The sequence below is a fragment of the Hirundo rustica genome, chromosome 2 (assembly GCF_015227805.2).
Source record: "Hirundo rustica isolate bHirRus1 chromosome 2, bHirRus1.pri.v3, whole genome shotgun sequence".
In the NCBI taxonomy this organism is placed as follows: Eukaryota; Metazoa; Chordata; class Aves; order Passeriformes; family Hirundinidae; genus Hirundo; species Hirundo rustica.
Window position 1 is genome coordinate 17420301 of NC_053451.1, and position 15881 is coordinate 17436181.

General features: G+C 42.9%; 1 protein-coding gene across 10 annotated transcripts in view; it reads right to left on the reverse strand.

Moving 5' to 3' along the window:
* PHLDB2 (pleckstrin homology like domain family B member 2) overlaps positions 1 to 15881 on the reverse strand; it is a 121385-nt gene that overhangs the window by 41421 nt on the left and 64083 nt on the right. For all 10 annotated transcript variants that reach the window (XM_040057197.2, XM_040057199.2, XM_040057204.2 and 7 more), the window contains 2 exons: positions 11845 to 13193; positions 1330 to 1713 (listed from right to left, as the gene is read on the reverse strand). In XM_040057197.2, the coding sequence (XP_039913131.1) occupies positions 1330 to 1713; positions 11845 to 13193 (1733 nt within the window). The remainder of the gene's footprint in view (positions 1 to 1329; positions 1714 to 11844; positions 13194 to 15881) is intronic.

Sequence of the window (15881 nt, forward strand, 5' to 3'; positions counted from 1 at the left end):
TCCCTTTACAATGAATGAATGAATGGTATTCCTTGATTTAGCAATAGTAATCCTAGCAGCAAAGCCTCTTTGTCTGGTCTCCTGTTTGGATAATGCTGACAAACCATCTTTGATTTCAACTTCCTAATGAGGATTTAAAATAGGATCTCTGACTTGCATGAAGAAAGCAACAAATGGGAAAGAAATGCAAGACCACAGTAACTTGTAAGTGAAATGTGTTGCCATCTTTTCAACATGGAAAGACTAAGTCAAGCCATAATACCATGCTTCTGTTCAACACAATTGCACACCGGAAGACTCCAGACAGATTTCCAGAGAGCTCACCCTTTGGAAGTGAAAATGGGTTTCTATCACACCTTTCTCTTCTTCTACACACACTGACTCTCAAAGTTGTGAGCGTAGCAGGGGTTAAATACAATCCACCTGAGGGACATAACCACGCTGAAGATCATACAGTGTGTAAATAACAGTAAATGGAAGAGACAAAGTATTTTGAAGGTGTGAACTTGTTAAACAGAAACCTGCTTTTATGGCTTTGCTTGGTCTCATTTTGCTCCTGAATCCAGTTATTTAACACACTGCCTGCCACTGGGATTTGCTACACTGCTGCTCTAGCACAGCTGGGAGGAGGCTGTTGCTGCACTAGCAAGGAATGTCTTTAGCTTCTTTATTAAAGGACAACTTTCTTTTGGCAATGAAAACAGCAGTGAGAAGCACACAGGAAAGGAGCTACAGCTTATTAAAGGCAGCAGTTGGGTTGGAGGGGCAGGAGGCTTGCTGCCACTGCATCATCCCTGAGGGACAACAGCTGATCTGGCAAGTGGCTCAAGTCCAACCCCAGGAAAGGAGACCGGACAAATAATTCGGCTCAGGCAACTCCTCTTCACCCCTCATGTGAGTGTGAGAGAACATACTCCTCTTACAAGAGCCTCAGACTGGGAGAAAACAGCAGAGCATCCCATCCCTCCTACAATTTCAGCAGGATTCTAAGCAGGGTTCTGGAAACATTCTTTATTTAAGTAGCTATAATTGTTCAAGCAAATCCTTCTCCCTTGAAGATGTTAAAACTCTTCCTGAACAGTACATCCCACTAAAAAAACCCAAAACCAACTTCCAGTACCATTACCTTCCACAAGATCTGGAATAATCATTTGCTGTCTGCTACGTTTTGCTGGCTGTATTTTCTACATTCAATGGCTTATAAAGCTCTATGAGTTCTGAGATTAATTCTCATACCTAAGTCAGCCTAACCGTGGCTCTGCCAGCACAGCCAACTCCTAGAGGAGATTTCAGGCCTGCATTACACTGTCTCCTCCAACAGGGCATTACCTTTGGCGTGATGCTTAGGTAGGATGATTCGGTGGCATCCTTCAGGAAGGCAGGAGCAGCAAAAGGTGGAGGCTTGGAGCTTTCACTGAAGTGCTCATCAGCCCTCATCCCCCGCGAGGGCAGGAAAGCAGCAGTGCCACGGCTGTGGCCGCTCAGCTCCGAGAAATCCGAGTCGCTTGCAGATGATTTCAAGTGGCTTCTGAACCTCGTCTCCAGACTCATCTGGGAGTCTTCGAACACAGAATCCTCATCGGAGAGCTGAAGTTTTTCGAGTTCTTTGTTAATTTTCTGAACATCAGCGACTGTAGTAGCTGCAGCAGGGTCACTGTCGGATTTGGAGTACTCTGCGCACAGATTGAGGATTGTCTCGAGCCGCTGTCGCTCCTAGTTCAGAAAAAGATAATAGCACTGAGTGTCACATGTGAGCTAAAGTGAAGATGAAGTTTAAAAAGTTTGCTGGGCTTTTTTTGTTTTGTTTGCGTTGGGGTTTTGTTTGTTGCTCTGGGTTTGGTTTTTTGCTTTTGAGTGAAGGATTAAAGTCCATGTGAACTCCATCTACCACTTAGAGACAGTAAACTGTAATAAATAAATTACAGTGCAAGACGAAGAATCAAAATTAACGCGAAAGAAGATTTTCAGAATATTAAAACTTTCTACTTAAATATTTCTACATTGGAAAGATAAATAAGTGTTAGAACATCTTATTTAACTAGCTATTCATTTCTGTGAAATCTACTTTTAAAATTTTTTTTGAAGTTTTTTGTGTCTATACCCCATTTGTATGTACATAGATCCAGTGATCTCACTACGTAAATGACTAATTGTTCCACTTCACACTTACGCCATATCCCTACCAAGCTGCAAAATATTGCTCGGATTTTCCATGGACTCACCCATCCCTGACTTTTTTAGATTTTCCATTTTGTTAGCTGTGATTCCTCCTTTTGAGAGAATTAGTCCACATTTTGCAAAACACGGTTTTAGGAGCATTAACAGAAAAAAGAGGCATCACATCTAAAATATAACATCTGTCAAATGCACAGAAGTGGAGGAAATCTTTATTTACCAGTTTACTCAAATTCCCTATGAATTCATAACAACATTTCAAACTCGAGACTCAGAGTAGCTGTGCCATTCTGACTTGATATGCTTCAAGTTGTGATAAGCATTTGATTTCTGAAATATGTCTAGATCTCTACAACACCTTTTATCAACTGTTAGCAAGCTATGTTAGTTTTATTTTACTGTATGCATAGCTTCCGGTAACTTCTATTTCAGATTTTTTTATATACCTTTTCATCTTTAAGAGGTGAATATTCCTGTTACTTTTGTTAAAGAAAAGTAAGAAAGCTACTTCTGTTAAAGGAAAAAAAAAGAAAAAAAATTGCTTACCATAAGTCTATTGCTGGAAAAAAGACCACTGTGAGAGTTCCATGCTTGGCATTAATAACTGCACTAATGAGCTGATTTCTAGGAAATCCCTCTACAGCAGTATTTAAAAAGAAAGCCAAAAACCCAGTGTCCTCAGCCTCCCTCCCCAGGAACCACTACAGACATACTTGCCTTCCCAGCTCTACCTGGCATTACATTTGCAAAGAGGATTTGCACAGCAGCTACTTCTGCCAGCCCCAACACTTCCCCTGCCCAACAGCAAGTGATGAGGATCAAGCAGAACAGGGCAGACAATGTCAGTGCCTCAGCTTTCCCTGCATCAGGCCATTGCACTGGATGGAAACTTAACACTGGTTACACGCACCCAGAGTTTCATACGGCCACTGAGAGATTACCTGGCTGTGCGCACCACACGTGCACATCACTCACAATTGGGACCTCTGAGCTGGAGAACCCGTCTGAACCCACCCCTTGCCAAGCACCATCCAAACAAGAGAGCACTGTGAGAGACCAATTTTGCCTTTGGGAGGCTTCTTCCCAGTTTCCCACCGCAGCCTTCCTCGGAATCCTCTTCAACCGAGATGAGCCGCTGAAGTACCGGAGCCTGAGGCAGCAACTGCAAACTTCTATTTTCCACGAAATAGGTCCAGCAGATTCTCAGGCATTCTTCAAGCCCAAATGGCTGACATAATTATAACCCTCCGAAGCCGCTGTCCTCCCTCGTACTAAGTGTTTTGGCCAGGCAGCCCAATTCCTAAAGCCCTGTGCAAGCGCTGGCTGCGACGGCCGGTAATTCTGCAGCTCTCCCTGCTGTGACAGCATCGGGCCTGTCAGAATGGTTATAGATGGGAAACACGGGACATCAGGACACGGGCTCCCCATCCTCCTGCAACAACAGGCTGTATCGGGTTACCCCGCGCCGAGCTTCCATCCCTTGGGCATTAATAGGAAACGGCAAATTTCAAAGGAGGGCCACTGCTCATTCCAGCCTAAATGCTCAGGTGAGGGGCTCTGGGTTGCAAACTGGACCTTTGCTGAGCAGTCATGAAAAAAAGGGATTCTTTCTTTCCCCTGTCAAATCTCAGTTGCTCAGAAAAAGATTAAAAATTGCCGGAAAACCAGTCTTCAAAAAATTCCTGATGAGCTTTCGGACACATTACAGAAATACTGATATTTCTCACTTCTATTTTGACATGTGCTGAGAGGCTTATGGACAGGAAGCTCTGTGGTTATTTTATACACTCTATTCTCATCATTTCATCTCAGCCAGCTCATTCCAGCTCCAGCACACCTGCATGTAACTGTTTCCAGAATGAATTTCTGAGTGAAGAAGCAAGCTAGGAAAGCATCTTGCAATGAAGAACACAGAACAAGTAGCACATGGAAAATAATTTTGCAAGAGATACCATGCAAGTTATTTGTGACACTGAACACAGCAGAGGAAAGAAAAAAAAAAAAAAAGGTATGTTGTCAAAAGCAGGAAATGGATTTAAAACTGGCTCTGATGGGAGGGGGGAATATTGAACCAAGCCTTGTAAACTGGTCAGGGTGTTTCCCCATAAAATGTCCTTTCTAACAGATTCAAACATCTGTGTATTTTCTGTAATTCTCTTCCCCACTACAAAAAGGGGTAACAGGTCTTGTGCAGTTTCCACCGGAGCAGCTTCACTACTCCTGGCTTTGAGAAAGCTAAACATCACCTATAGCTGGCTGCAAATTTAGGTGAAAGACAAGGGTGGGATAAGGAGATAATAAACCTCTCCTGCTATTGATTATCAATGACATTAAGAGACATCCCTGTTACACTGTAAAAAAAAAATTCCAAAATAGCAGAGATAAATAATTCCATTTTTTAAACAGCAGCCATGTGAGTCCTTGATTTGTTCATCTGCTACATATCACATTTATGAATTTTACAAATAGAAGTAGTAGGGTAGAAGTGCCGCCATATCTGGATATCAAAGCAAGCCTTGGTTAATCAGCTGTGGCAAACAGGAAGCTTTTCAGGTAAGTGCTATTAGGAAGTGGATAACCTCAAATTTCATTTAAAATACACATGCAATCTATCTCCTGTGACAAAGACTAACATGAATTATGGCTAGTCTATGCTTTGCCTAAAGAAGCTGTTGCACTTTTCAGCTGCCAAAGAGCAGTGTTTTCCTACTGTTACTCAGACAAACCACCACATTCCCAGCAAAAGCTGGGAATAGCAGCTACACAAAAAGGATGGCGGGGAAAGAGGCAGAGAGACTGAGGAAGAGAGCTGCAGAAAACCCCCACATGTACTTTCTTATGAGTACATTCACTACCCCATGGACAAGAGGCTGGAGAAAGCTTTTTATTTCTTTCTCTCCTACATTTCTAAGGAACTTATTTCAATGATAAACTTGAACTGGGACTGAGAACAGTTAGCCAAGTGTTCTTTCCCTTCCCTCCAGTTTGCACCAGATTCTCACTCCAGACTAGTTTGTTTTCTCATTGCCAGTCCTTGTTTTGCTATAGTTAATGCTTCAGCTCCAAAGTTACCACCAGCAGCACAGCTTTCAGAAGGAGCACCTGTATTTCATGCCCCTCTCTCAGAGACAGCTCTGACAGCAGAGACACTTGCACAGGGAAGCAGCATGGAGAGGCCCAGGTCACAGCAGAGGAGCTGTGCCTCGTCCTTTCCTTCCCAGAGCAGGAGAAACAGACTGGTCAAAGCAGGAGAGAGCAGGGGCACAGAGTAGAGACAGCCTGCAGCGAGGAGCTGAGCAGACGACTTTCTGAGAATTAGCTCAGCTGAGCAGATGACTTTCTGAGAATTACTCTCTGCTCCTGAGAGAATGCCACTGGCTGCCAAAAGAAGAGCATTCTTCAGCCCTTTTGTCCCTGTAGTACCTGTGCAGATGATCCTTTTCCAAACACACTGAGTGCAGGAGCCTGAAGACCAGAGCTTCAGAGTACTTAAGTTCCGTAAATGAGAACAGGTCTCCTGTAACTGATTTCTTTCTGGACCATAGTGTTAATTTGCATAATATATATAGCTGCAAAAATTGAGCGTATGTAATCCAGATTTTGGCTTATTAAAGACCCCACAGAAATGTTTTACAACACAATAGAAACGGAATGTTCCTGGAAAGTTACGGAGTCATCAATATTAGTTATATTCTGCACGGGGTTTTATTCTATTATACAGCACTTGTTCAATTACAAAACTAAATGATGTTCAGTAGCTCTTCTGTAACTCTATAGAGACTGTCAAATACTAGTGATGGGAAAAATTACTTTGAAGCTAGTCTTTGTCTACTTGGCTGGGGCTCTTTTAAGAGCTTTTAAGAGCTTCAGTTTTACGAACAGCTTGGGTACTTTATGCTTTAAGGGTCTATAGAAAGACACAGTGTCAACATAGATTTATAAAACATATGAAGATTTACAATAGCTATTAACCATGATTTTAAAGCAGTACCATCTTAAAAACTCTAAAATAGTTGCATTTCATTTTCCCTTTGCATAAGCACGTCTAACTAAATTGCGAGGCATCGGTGCAAGCCAGGCACAGAGATAGTCTGTATTATTCTCTACTTCTGAATAAAGTAATGAAATTCACTGCTCTTCTGATTGTGACAAAGTAGACTATGGAAGAAGCCCTTTGAATTTTATTACTGCTCATTCAGGCGTTGATAAATTGAGACTTTTCCCAGTACAAATCCTAGATCTAGTAAAACTTCATTAACAATATTTATGTATGTTTACAGATCCCTACAGACAGCTGGGCAATGGAAGGAATCATGAACCTACTGCACATCTAATTTTTAGGTACCTACCACCATCTAGAGGAAATACACTGTACTGCCTAAAAATCAGCACTGAAAACTTCAGTGCTAGTTAAACAAGCAGCTGTCAAAGAAAACAGATCGCCCTTAATATCTACCCAACTACGTTGCCTGCGCAGTTCCACTCCCAACCACTCCATCAGCTGAAGAAAAAGAGCTCCTTTTAGTTCCAGCAGCTACCACAATTGGGCTTTCATCTCAGACGGGGGGAAAAAAAAAAAAAAAAAAAGAAAAAAAAAAAAATAAAAAAAAAAAAAAAAAAAAAAGGAAGTGAGATTTCCTCTTTAAATATTAATTTTTTTTAAAAAAAGTGCTAACTGAATCCCATTGAGCACTATTAGATCACAGCATTAACCTTCTCCCTTGTTTATAAGGCTCCCAGGCTAGTGTCAGCAATAGCTGCTCCAACTGCTACTTGTGTACAGCTGATGCAAACATCCCCACGCCAGGATGCGATGTCCGGTCAGCAGGGCTGGAGAGGAAGCAGCAGCAGGTCGTGACCCTGCTGCCCGTGCCAGGAGCTCCCTGTACTGCCCCAGCCGCTCCCACAGCCCATCAGCCCCCACCACTAGCGCCAGAGGGACGGCAGGAATGAGAATGCCAGCTCCCCCTGCTCTTCAAGCCACGAAGGAACAGACTGGCAAAGCAGAAGTGGCACCGCTCTTCAGCTAATTTATGTAGTCTCAGACATCAGATCTAAAGAAATAGGTACGGAAAACCACCAAATCCTACACAAGTACATAGGCGTCTTTTGTATTTGGTCCACAGGAACAAATTGAAACTTGGGAGTTTTAAAATAATTAAAGAAAAACCAACCTGCATTATTTTTAGTATTTGTAGTTTTGGTTTTGTTTTTTTAATCTCCTGTTACTTCTTTGGGCAATGACAGCAGATCATTTGTTTTCATATGCAGGCTGCAGCAGCAGCTCTAAACGCAAACTTACAGAGGAGGCTCTGACACTTTAAGCAAACTAAACGCAAGTAAAACTCAGAGAATAATTTATATGGAAAAGAAAAAGTAAACAAGGGTAAGTAAACAGAAGAGTTCAAGGGCAGATACTAGGTCAGATTGCAATGAGTGCATGGATTTTACTACCAAAAGAAATCCGGAAGTGAGTATCAGCTATCAAATCACTTTCAAGCCGCTCTGTGCCAGCAGAATAGCTACAGGGTGCAAAGAAAGATACTCTCCACTTACCTGGGCCATGGAACAGTCTCTAAAAAAGTCCTCTAAAAAAGGTTGTTTTTTTTCTGACAGGCTTATTTGAGTATTCCTACACTGTTCTTCTCCCTACCATGCTTCAAAAATCCACTATGGAAAATCCTAACACTTGTGCACAGAGAGACTACATTTCCCCTGCTGTTTACCTACCCCCTACTCAGCCTGCACTTTTACACAGTGCTGAAAGCATGGAGCACACAGTTTTGATATCCATGAGTGCTTCTTTAGTTGGGGTTTTTATTCTCACCTTCCCCAACCCCATAAAAAAGAGAGACCAGAGCAGACATGGATCCTTTGCCCACGTCAGTATACAAGGGCAAACAATATTGTTCTTTGGAAGCTCTGGCTGGATATATCAAGACCCCGTTTGGACAGATCCTTGACTATCCTTTGGACAGGGATCCACATAGAAGGCCAAAATAAAATAACACCAGAACAGGACAGGGCCTAATATACAAAGAACTGATGTGTGGATTTATTAATATACATCTTCCTACTTCTCAGAGGTGTAGAAACCTGCTTATGGCATTTTTCAGACTCTCAAACCATTGGAAGGAGGCACTGTGCTGATTATTTCACTCCTCTACCAGATAGCTCTGGCGAACAGAGAATGGAGCAGGTATGGAGCAGTATCTTGAGGTTAAGATGAGCTCAAGCAGGAAGAAAATCCTCCAAGTTCCGACTATATGCAACACACAAAACATCATCTTGTTTTCAAGAGCTTTTAAAAAACAAATTCAAGTAAGCAAATTCTCTTTTTGAAGAATTGGGACTTGAAGGAAGTATTGTCAAGTATCGTGGGTCGGCACAGTTTTGTTTCTAGTTATAGAGAAATGTGGAATGTTTTCCCCTGCCAGGACCCTGGAGTTGCTTTGGTGGGGGGGAGGACAGGGACCTATCAGAAAGCTAGCCAAGATATTGGCAGCTATTTTAACCAATAAAGATACAAAATGCGACTCTGGGCGGCCCAATTTAAAACCCTCCTGCCCGGGAAGTCACTCCGTTCCTGCTAGGACAGCCCTGAGGCAGCCCCGCGGGCGGCAGGGCCCGGGCCAGGCCCCGCTGCCTCCGAGCGGCCGCGCCTCCGGGAGCCGCTGCCCGCAGGGAGAGAGCGGCCCGGGCTGAGCCCCTCCTGCCGGCCCGAGAGAAAAGAGAGCAGCTCAGCAATGCCTCCTGCTCGCAGCTTCGTGGCAGCTCCGAGCCGGCCGCCCTGGCTGAGAGCGGGGTGTGGAAAAGGGGACTTCCACCAAATTCTGTCATCGGCGCGGCTTTACATCTCTGCAGCGCGGGGCAGAGAGCGCACGGCCACTGCAGGCCTGGGCAGGTTGAACCTTTCCTAGCAACATGGAGCTTCTAAAGCACAGCCCTTCCCTGAGAGAGAAGAAAGAAAACAGAGGGTACATAGAACAGACAGCATATGAAGTCAGTGGGTTAGAAGTGAAAGAACCCAAAATATTATTGGAATAGGATTGAAGAAGTGGACATTTTTAACTGGACTTCTCTGGGGTAACCTATATAGAAATGGACTGTTCTTTGTAGCATCTTAATGTTGTCAGGGAGAATGCTAATTCTAATCAAAACTGAGGACTGATGTGATTGAGATTTAATTGAGAACTTTAAAACCCTCGCTCCTGGGTTAAAAGGAGGTCTCAGCCTTTGAGATGAAGATGATTTTAGACTAGAAGAAGTATTCATAAACAGTACTCCAGATACACTAGGAGGCCCATAGGTAACAAAAAAAAAGAGGCTGCTAATAGATGGAACAGCACAGTCTGCAAAAAACTCCGGGCAGTTGCAGATGTGCGACATTAAGAGCCACTGGACTATTTTATCTTGTGGCGAGTGTCTTCTAAGACTCTAGAGAGACTCTTCTCCTAAAGTAATGAAAGATTATGTTTAAATAGTAAAACTGACTGAAAATTACAAGTTGTGTCTTTGTAAGGGGAGGGAAGAGTATTTTGAAGTTTCATTCTGTTTTGGTTTGGGTTTTCTTTTTCCCAACTTTCTTTCTTTCTTTTTTTTTCTTTCCATTTCTTTTAGTGTGTGTTAATAAAACTATTTGTTCATTTTTAAGCTTGAGACTGCTTTGTTTTTTTCTCCTAATCTGTCTCCCAAAGAAAAAAGAATAAACACTAAAACCACTACACTAAATTTGGCAACCAGAATTTAGCAAACATGAAACCACTACATCGAGCAAAAGGTGGTATTGAGGAGTGGGAATGTAGCCATTTCATCCAAACATAAACCAAGATTATCAGCATCACTGAATACTGAAACAACTCAATAACAAATCATACAAATTATATCACTACAAATAATAACTAAAACAAAAAAGGCTGTTCTCTTTGAAATACTAATACGTTGCTTTTATGACTGATTTATGACTGCCTGCAAAACCTTGTGATAAGAAGCTAAGAAGCAATCACCACTGAACACACAGCACACCAGGACTAGGGAGAAGATTACTGAAAGGAGCAGAGGAATGGCAGGACAAAGGCAGCAAGAGGAGGGAGAAACAACATTTCTTCTTGCCAAAACCTTTGACCTAAGCCACCCAGCCACTTCACTCACAGCTGGTCCTTCCTGCCCTAGGGAACCCAGTCTCTGCTCCCAAGGAGCTGCAGCTTCAAGGGGAGCCAGCAGAGGTTTTGGGGAGCAAAGCAGGACAGGGGTGGACTTGCCCTCATGGAGTTGGGACAGTGCCTGCCCCCCTCTCACACTTGAGCCTCAACACTATAGCCTTTGAGCAGGCAAAGATTAACTTTTTCACATCTTGCAAACAACAGCGTGTATCTTACAAATGACAGTGATCAGTGGAATGGGGGGAAAAGACAGACTCCTGTCTACGTCACAGGCTCCTCACCAAGTTGTATCAAGGATGTAGGTGAGATGGGGAGGGGAGAGACATCTCACTGGGTTACAATTCTTTAGCCTGAACCTGCTCACTCGTATAGTTCAAGATGGGAACTGTGGCCTGGCACAGGCATCGGGTCATTGCTAGTGGTTGTTGACAGGCATCCCCTTCTCCCGCATTCCCACTACCCCTGCATCCATCCTCCCCATGGCTTTTCACCCCCAGCCTGCCCAGAAAGTGAATTTTCCTGCAGGCTTGCTGTCTGTATGCAAACTAGACAGGTTTAAGAGTACCCTATTGCCATTTTGCTCAGATTTGAAAGATGTGAATTAAGGCACAGAAATGTAAAGTTAAGATATAAAATGTAAGACTCCAACTGACTCATCTAATGACTTCTGTTTCTATGTAGATGATAAAATATGAATGCATGTTAATAAGGTCAGAGAGTTCCAAAGCCACTTTGAAAACCCTTTGGAAGAACTGTTACGTGTTCTTCCAGAGACAGTTTCAACACAAAACTGTTTCAAACATCTCTGGGTTCTGAAGACCTTTTTACTTTTCCCACCCACAAACTGTTTCAGTAATATATAAATTACATTTTTGCTATCTAGATGAGGCAGTATGCACTGCTTTACACTGACTGAGACAAAGAGAGAAATTGTCCCTCTCTGCTACTCTCCATCTAGGGAGGCAGAGCAGCAAGGAGGCCTCTATTTCAATGAACATGCTCAGAAGGAAAAAATGAAAACTAAGCAGAAAAAACCCCCACTGATGGCTGCATTTAGCCCACAGCAATGTCTACCTGACTCTACAGCACACAAGGCTGAGCAGTTTATAGCAGAATCTCTTTTTCTTTGCCCACTTACCACAAAACAGTGCCATCATCTAAACCAAAAAGTCCTGCAGAATCCCTGCAGTGTAATTTGTGGGTTTTATGTACGCAGACATTTTAACACAGCCTGCAGGATAAGTGAACACAATTTAAGTGTGTATTTAAATGTGGGTTCCCACTTTTTTTCAGGGTGGCTGAATGGTACTGTCTATCCAAGCAGCACCCTTTGTAAGCATCAGCTTCATGGACTGTGATAGTAAACAAGGTATCTGGAGCAGGCTGCATTTGAATTTCAAAACAGAGCAGCTTATTCTTTGCCGTACCTTCCTGATAGGCAGACCTGGGATGGGTGTTTTGCAAATGCTAAATATCCCAGATAACTAAGAGGAAGAGAAAAAATTACCAGCCGTTCCATCTCCTGCTCCCGAAGCCGCTCTTCCCTCTGCCTCCTGTGATAGTCCATGAGGTCTTCCCTTCCTGAAATCGAGCTGATGCTGTTCTTCCGCTCTCGCATGGAGGTTTGCAGAGAATTTGGCGTCTGTCTGTAGCTTTCCAGATCTGGGTCGTCAAGTTCCATGGAACTGGTGGAAAGGTTTCTTCGGACAGAGAACGACCTGTCAAAATCCACTGGGGAGAAAGAACTACTGGGACTTGTCCCTGAGAGTCCAAGCCTATCAAAATCATCAGGGAGATATGGGGGAGAAGGTGCTAAAAGCATTTTTTTAGCAATACGAGGGCTTGCAGGAACACTAAGAGTTGAACTGACGTAGGGATTACTCCCAGAGACAGAGTTGGCATGTGGTGAAACCCCTGAGCTGCTGGAAGAAAAATTCAGGTAATTATCAGCATCGAAAGCATTCTGAGGTAGATCTTTTTCTCCAAGTTTTTTCCTTTTACTATTACCTAGAGAGCTTCTGGGAGGCAAACTTAATGGCACCAGCTGGTTTTCTGTTGATTTGTAAAGTCTGGGTAGAGAACGACTGTACATTCCCATATGACTTAGAGATCCACCAGAGTATTTCCTAGGCCGTGAACCCAGAGTTTCCGTCATCCCATCCTTGTACTTTACTGGCTTTATGTGAAGGGCCAGACTGTTTTCAGCATTCATCCTCCTGCCTTGCTTTGGGCTAGAAGGCATGCTGGCTGCCCCAGAATTGCTACCAGGTGAAAGCACCAGCTCGTTCCCTGAGCTTCCGCTCCACATAGTCAGAAGAGAGCCTGAGATCTTCTTGGACTCCAGCATTCCTGGGAAGTAGATGTTGTCATAGGATTTATTTCTCTGACTGTACTTTGAGTAGTGAAACTTATCCATGTGTCCAAGGGATTTTTCATTTTCTCTGCTGGCATGAATGTCAAAATCCGTCCTTCCTGGACTATACCCGCTGAGGGATGGAGACATGCCTGATATGGAACCCAAATGCTTTACAGAGATGCTTTTATCTGGAAGATAAGGGCTTTCACAGGGGAACTGCTTGCCTCCTTGAATTTTGTTAATAGAGTGTGTATTTTTAACACTGGTGGAAGGATTAGGTTTAATTGGCATAGGTTGTGAAAGGGTTAAATAAGAGCCAGCATAATCCCCATTTGTTTTAAATTTAAGAGTTGATGAATATTTCTTCGTGTTGAGGTTTTCTATAATATCCTGGAGACCATTTTCAAGGGAATTCGCCACAGAACCCTTTCCCAAACTAGCATTTTGTAATTCCATCTGTTTTTGTGAGTGGCTATAGTCTGCCATAATCTTACTGGAATCTGTAAGGGAGACAAAACAAGAAAAAAATTTAGCAAGTAAGTAGCCTCTTGCATGTGCATGCCTGCAAAATAACATTAACACTTTTTGCAATAACTACGGTGCTTGCAGTAAATGTGTCTCAGATCACTAAGCAAAGGAGGAGATGCACAGTTTCCCCATCTGTTTCTGGAAAAGATGAGAGACTGAGAAAGAAGAGGCAGAGGCACAAAACCGTACCAAAACCAGCAACAAGACTGGAAAGAGGCTAGACTCTTTCTTTGCTGTCCTATCCATTGCAGGAGCCTGTGGCTCAGCCTTTATAACCCTGAGCCTCTTCAGATGTCCATGAAGTAAGGATTATTGTCCTGATGTCTTACAGCTGAGGAACTCAGGCACAGGGGGAATATGCAATGCAGACAGGAGAGTGAAGAACCCAACTCAGGTCTCCCAGGGCTAAGGACATAAGATACTGCTCTGGAGCACCCCGTCCTTTAATACGAGCAGTTAGTGTATCTGAGCCCGGATACACTAGTGAGCTCAATCTAGAACTCAGTTCGTCACCTTTCTGCTTACTTTAGGAATGGTCCTGCAAAGCTTAATAGGAAGGTATGTTTTTCAAGGTGTTTCAGCTTCATTGCTCTAAAAATACAAGGCTGTAACAACATCTGCAAAGAGCAGTTTGGTTAAAAGATAACCTTAAGGAAGCAGAATGCTAGGTTGCATGACTTCATTCCAAACAACAAAACCACATGACTCTTAAAAATACTGCTGGGGGGAAGGTTACAGATCCTAATGATTTTTCAGAAATCTAATTTATACTCAGGAAGAGGGCACAGAGCAAAAAAAGCCTTTGCTGTGGTGGATGTTTTTGGTCAACAACGTACCAAGCTCTAGCATACAGTTCTGAGCTCCACTTTGCCAAAAGCAAAGAAAGGAATTCAGCTCCTGACAATGCCAGTTACTGCAGGAGATGATCAGGACCCCCAGCAGGCTTACACACGGACCTCAGCTGATGCAGAAGTGACACCATTAACATTTACAGCAGCTCCTGGGCTGTGCTAGTCTAAACTTGAGACTAATAAAGTACTCCTGAGTGTCAGTTACTGCAGTGCCAGCAAGCATTGTTTCTGAAAAGAAGGGTCAAAGCCGGGATTTACTCTTGGCTCAGTCACATCTCACCTGTGACTTCAGCTTCCTCGTGAGAAACTGAATTTCAGCTTGTCACTTGGTGCGAAAATCGAATGTGTAAAGCGCCCTTAAATGTCCTCAGAGGCAATACTTTAGTCCAAGTACCCCTTCAGTTATGTGAACCAAGAGACAGAATTTGGGGTTCCTGTCTGCCACCAGAGCTCATATGAGCTTGTTTCATTGAGAATCACTACGTTCAGATCTTGTGGAAGGTGGCAATGCATTCTTCACAGGGGTCCTGGTTTCTGGGACTTTCCTTGCTGATAAGGCAAGACACCAGGGAATTCACCACTGTCCAGGGCATCAGCAGCCCTCTGCTGCCCAGGCTTCCCCTGTGCAACCCAGGCATGCAACAACAGGTTCTCCTGGGTTATTAAGGAAAAAGGCTGCAAGTTTGAGAACAAAGGTAACCATCATTACTAATGGAATTAAATAGGCAGAAGATAAAAGGAGCCAGCATTAGGGAGCACAAACACAAAAATCAAAGTAAAATACGACACCTTCTTGACCATAGTGGACCTGGTTAAGCAGTTGTTAATTACATGCTCTAGTAGTGGACAAAGGCATTAACTTGCACCTTCAAAACTAAACCTCAAGTCTACCACTACGCAGAATTTAATATTTTTATGCTGGCTGTAATTATGGGAATCATATTTATAATTTTAACACACTCATTACGGTGATACATCTATCTAAGCTGCCTTTGAACCAGTGAGTTGAGAGTTCTCCATCCCACCCTCACTACTTTGAGCAGTGTAACTGCAGTTTCTTATATTGTGATATTTTACTTGACATTTTTTAGCTATTTTCATAAATTTTGATAACAGCAATGGTGAAGTTCAAATGAACAAAATGATAAATGTGACCAAATTCAAAAGAACTCTTGTCAGGAGAAGAAAATATCATCTGGATAAATCAAGCATTCATCATAATAGTGGTGTTTTAAGGAAGAAGAATAAGATGTGGAAGTAATTTAAGAGCCCAGTTGTAAAGCACAATGTATATGCATTTTATACTTAACCTTTCACTGTGGAGGTGACCCTAATTTCCATCTCAGTCTCTCTCTTTCTCCTCCCCTCTTCCAAATATCGCTTAAATCTGAAATCTAATTTCATGTGGAAATTGTACTGTCCAAACCTTAACTAACACAGCTAAGTTCAAATAGTTTTGCAACAATTTCACTGGCTCCTCTATAAATAGCTTGGCAGACATATTAATGGGACATTAATAATTGTTCATTACTCCCTTGCAACAGCGGTAGGGCACATTTAATCCTTCAAAGACTGGATGCTTTTGCCAAAAAACAAGTTAGCTCATGGAAACTTTCATGCCTGCTCACCACAGCAGTGAAGGGTTCACTTGAAATCCAAGCAAGTACAGTAAGAAAAGGTCACGATACCTTCATGCAGCTACTCCAGTTCAGCTTTTCTCTACTGCCCCTTATGCCACCAGTACTTCTGTGCTTTTGCTTCCAGCACCACAGTGCCCGCAATCACACAGTTAAATCCCAACTGGACGAC